This window comes from Crocodylus porosus, unplaced genomic scaffold (genome assembly GCF_001723895.1).
Source record: "Crocodylus porosus isolate Cpor-Errol unplaced genomic scaffold, CroPor_comp1, whole genome shotgun sequence".
Taxonomy (NCBI): domain Eukaryota; kingdom Metazoa; phylum Chordata; order Crocodylia; family Crocodylidae; genus Crocodylus; species Crocodylus porosus.
In genome coordinates, this window is record NW_017728931.1 from 59,250,455 (window position 1) to 59,251,536 (window position 1,082).

Consider the following 1,082-nt stretch of genomic DNA (forward strand, 5'->3'; position numbering starts at 1 on the left):
GGACCTGATGATCTGCTCAGCTCCCTTCTGACTCTACTAAACTATGAAACTATTAAATAAATAAAAAATACAGATAAAAAATACATAATAAAATACAAATATTATACATTGAAAAGTGCCTTCCCAAGGGAGGGTTAACCAAAGTTAATGGCTAGGGTGGCATACAAAAACAAAGTCTTTGATTCAATTTACATAATGTTATTGAAAGGGCATCAGGGAAGTGGGAGGGAAGGAAGTGAGAGAAAGTGAAAGAAAGATATTTTTCCTGCTAGAAACATGGCAGTTTGTAGTATAACCACATGAAGGTATTTATTTTTTTTAGAAAGTAGAGATATACTGATGTTCTCCCATTATTATTCTCTTTTCTGAATGGAAATAGAATGACAAATACCTGATCATGAGTGAAATCTCCCACTAGCTTTATTTGGATGTTGGAATTGCAAGAAATACAACAGAGGATCTTGGCACTTTCAAAAGCCAGTTCAGGATTGCTGTTGCCATGATAAAGATACCTGTAAAATTTAAGAATATTATGACTGAACTGTTGGACACTCTAGAGCTACTACACAATAAAATCCAGATAAAAAAACAGAACACGTGCACATCAAAATCATTTAAAATAAAATCTGAATAAGACAGCATTTATGGAAAAGTTTTAAAACTGAAAACTACATTTTTCTTATACATGAACCCACAGCTAAAGCCTCTCACAACCAATAACATGAATTAAGAAGGAGAAGGACAAATCACTCCCAGAACTTCTGTTGTTTCCTCTAACCCCACGTTTCCCAAACTTCTGATACCTGGGACACACTTCACAGTATTCCGGATTAAAATTGGCAGCACACTTCAGTATTACATCTGAAAAGGTATATACTGTATTTACCCGAATCCACGACGGCTTCAGATTTAGGTTACCCCATAATTTATGAGGAGAGGCTACGGGACCTGAACCTGTTCAGCCTCCAAAAGAGAAGGCTGAGGGGGGATCTTGTGGCCTCTTATAAACTAGTCAGGGGGGATCAGCAGGCATTGGGGGAGTCACGGTTCCCCCGCACACCGCCAGGAGTGACCAGGAATAA

The 1,082-nt window shown here is 37.9% G+C and overlaps 1 protein-coding gene across 1 annotated transcript in view; it reads right to left on the reverse strand.

Moving 5' to 3' along the window:
- NUP205 (nucleoporin 205) overlaps window positions 1–1,082 on the reverse strand; it is a 95,076-nt gene that overhangs the window by 39,149 nt on the left and 54,845 nt on the right. The window contains exon 19 of the mRNA XM_019545142.1: window positions 392–512. Within this exon, the coding sequence (XP_019400687.1) occupies window positions 392–512 (121 nt within the window). The remainder of the gene's footprint in view (window positions 1–391; window positions 513–1,082) is intronic.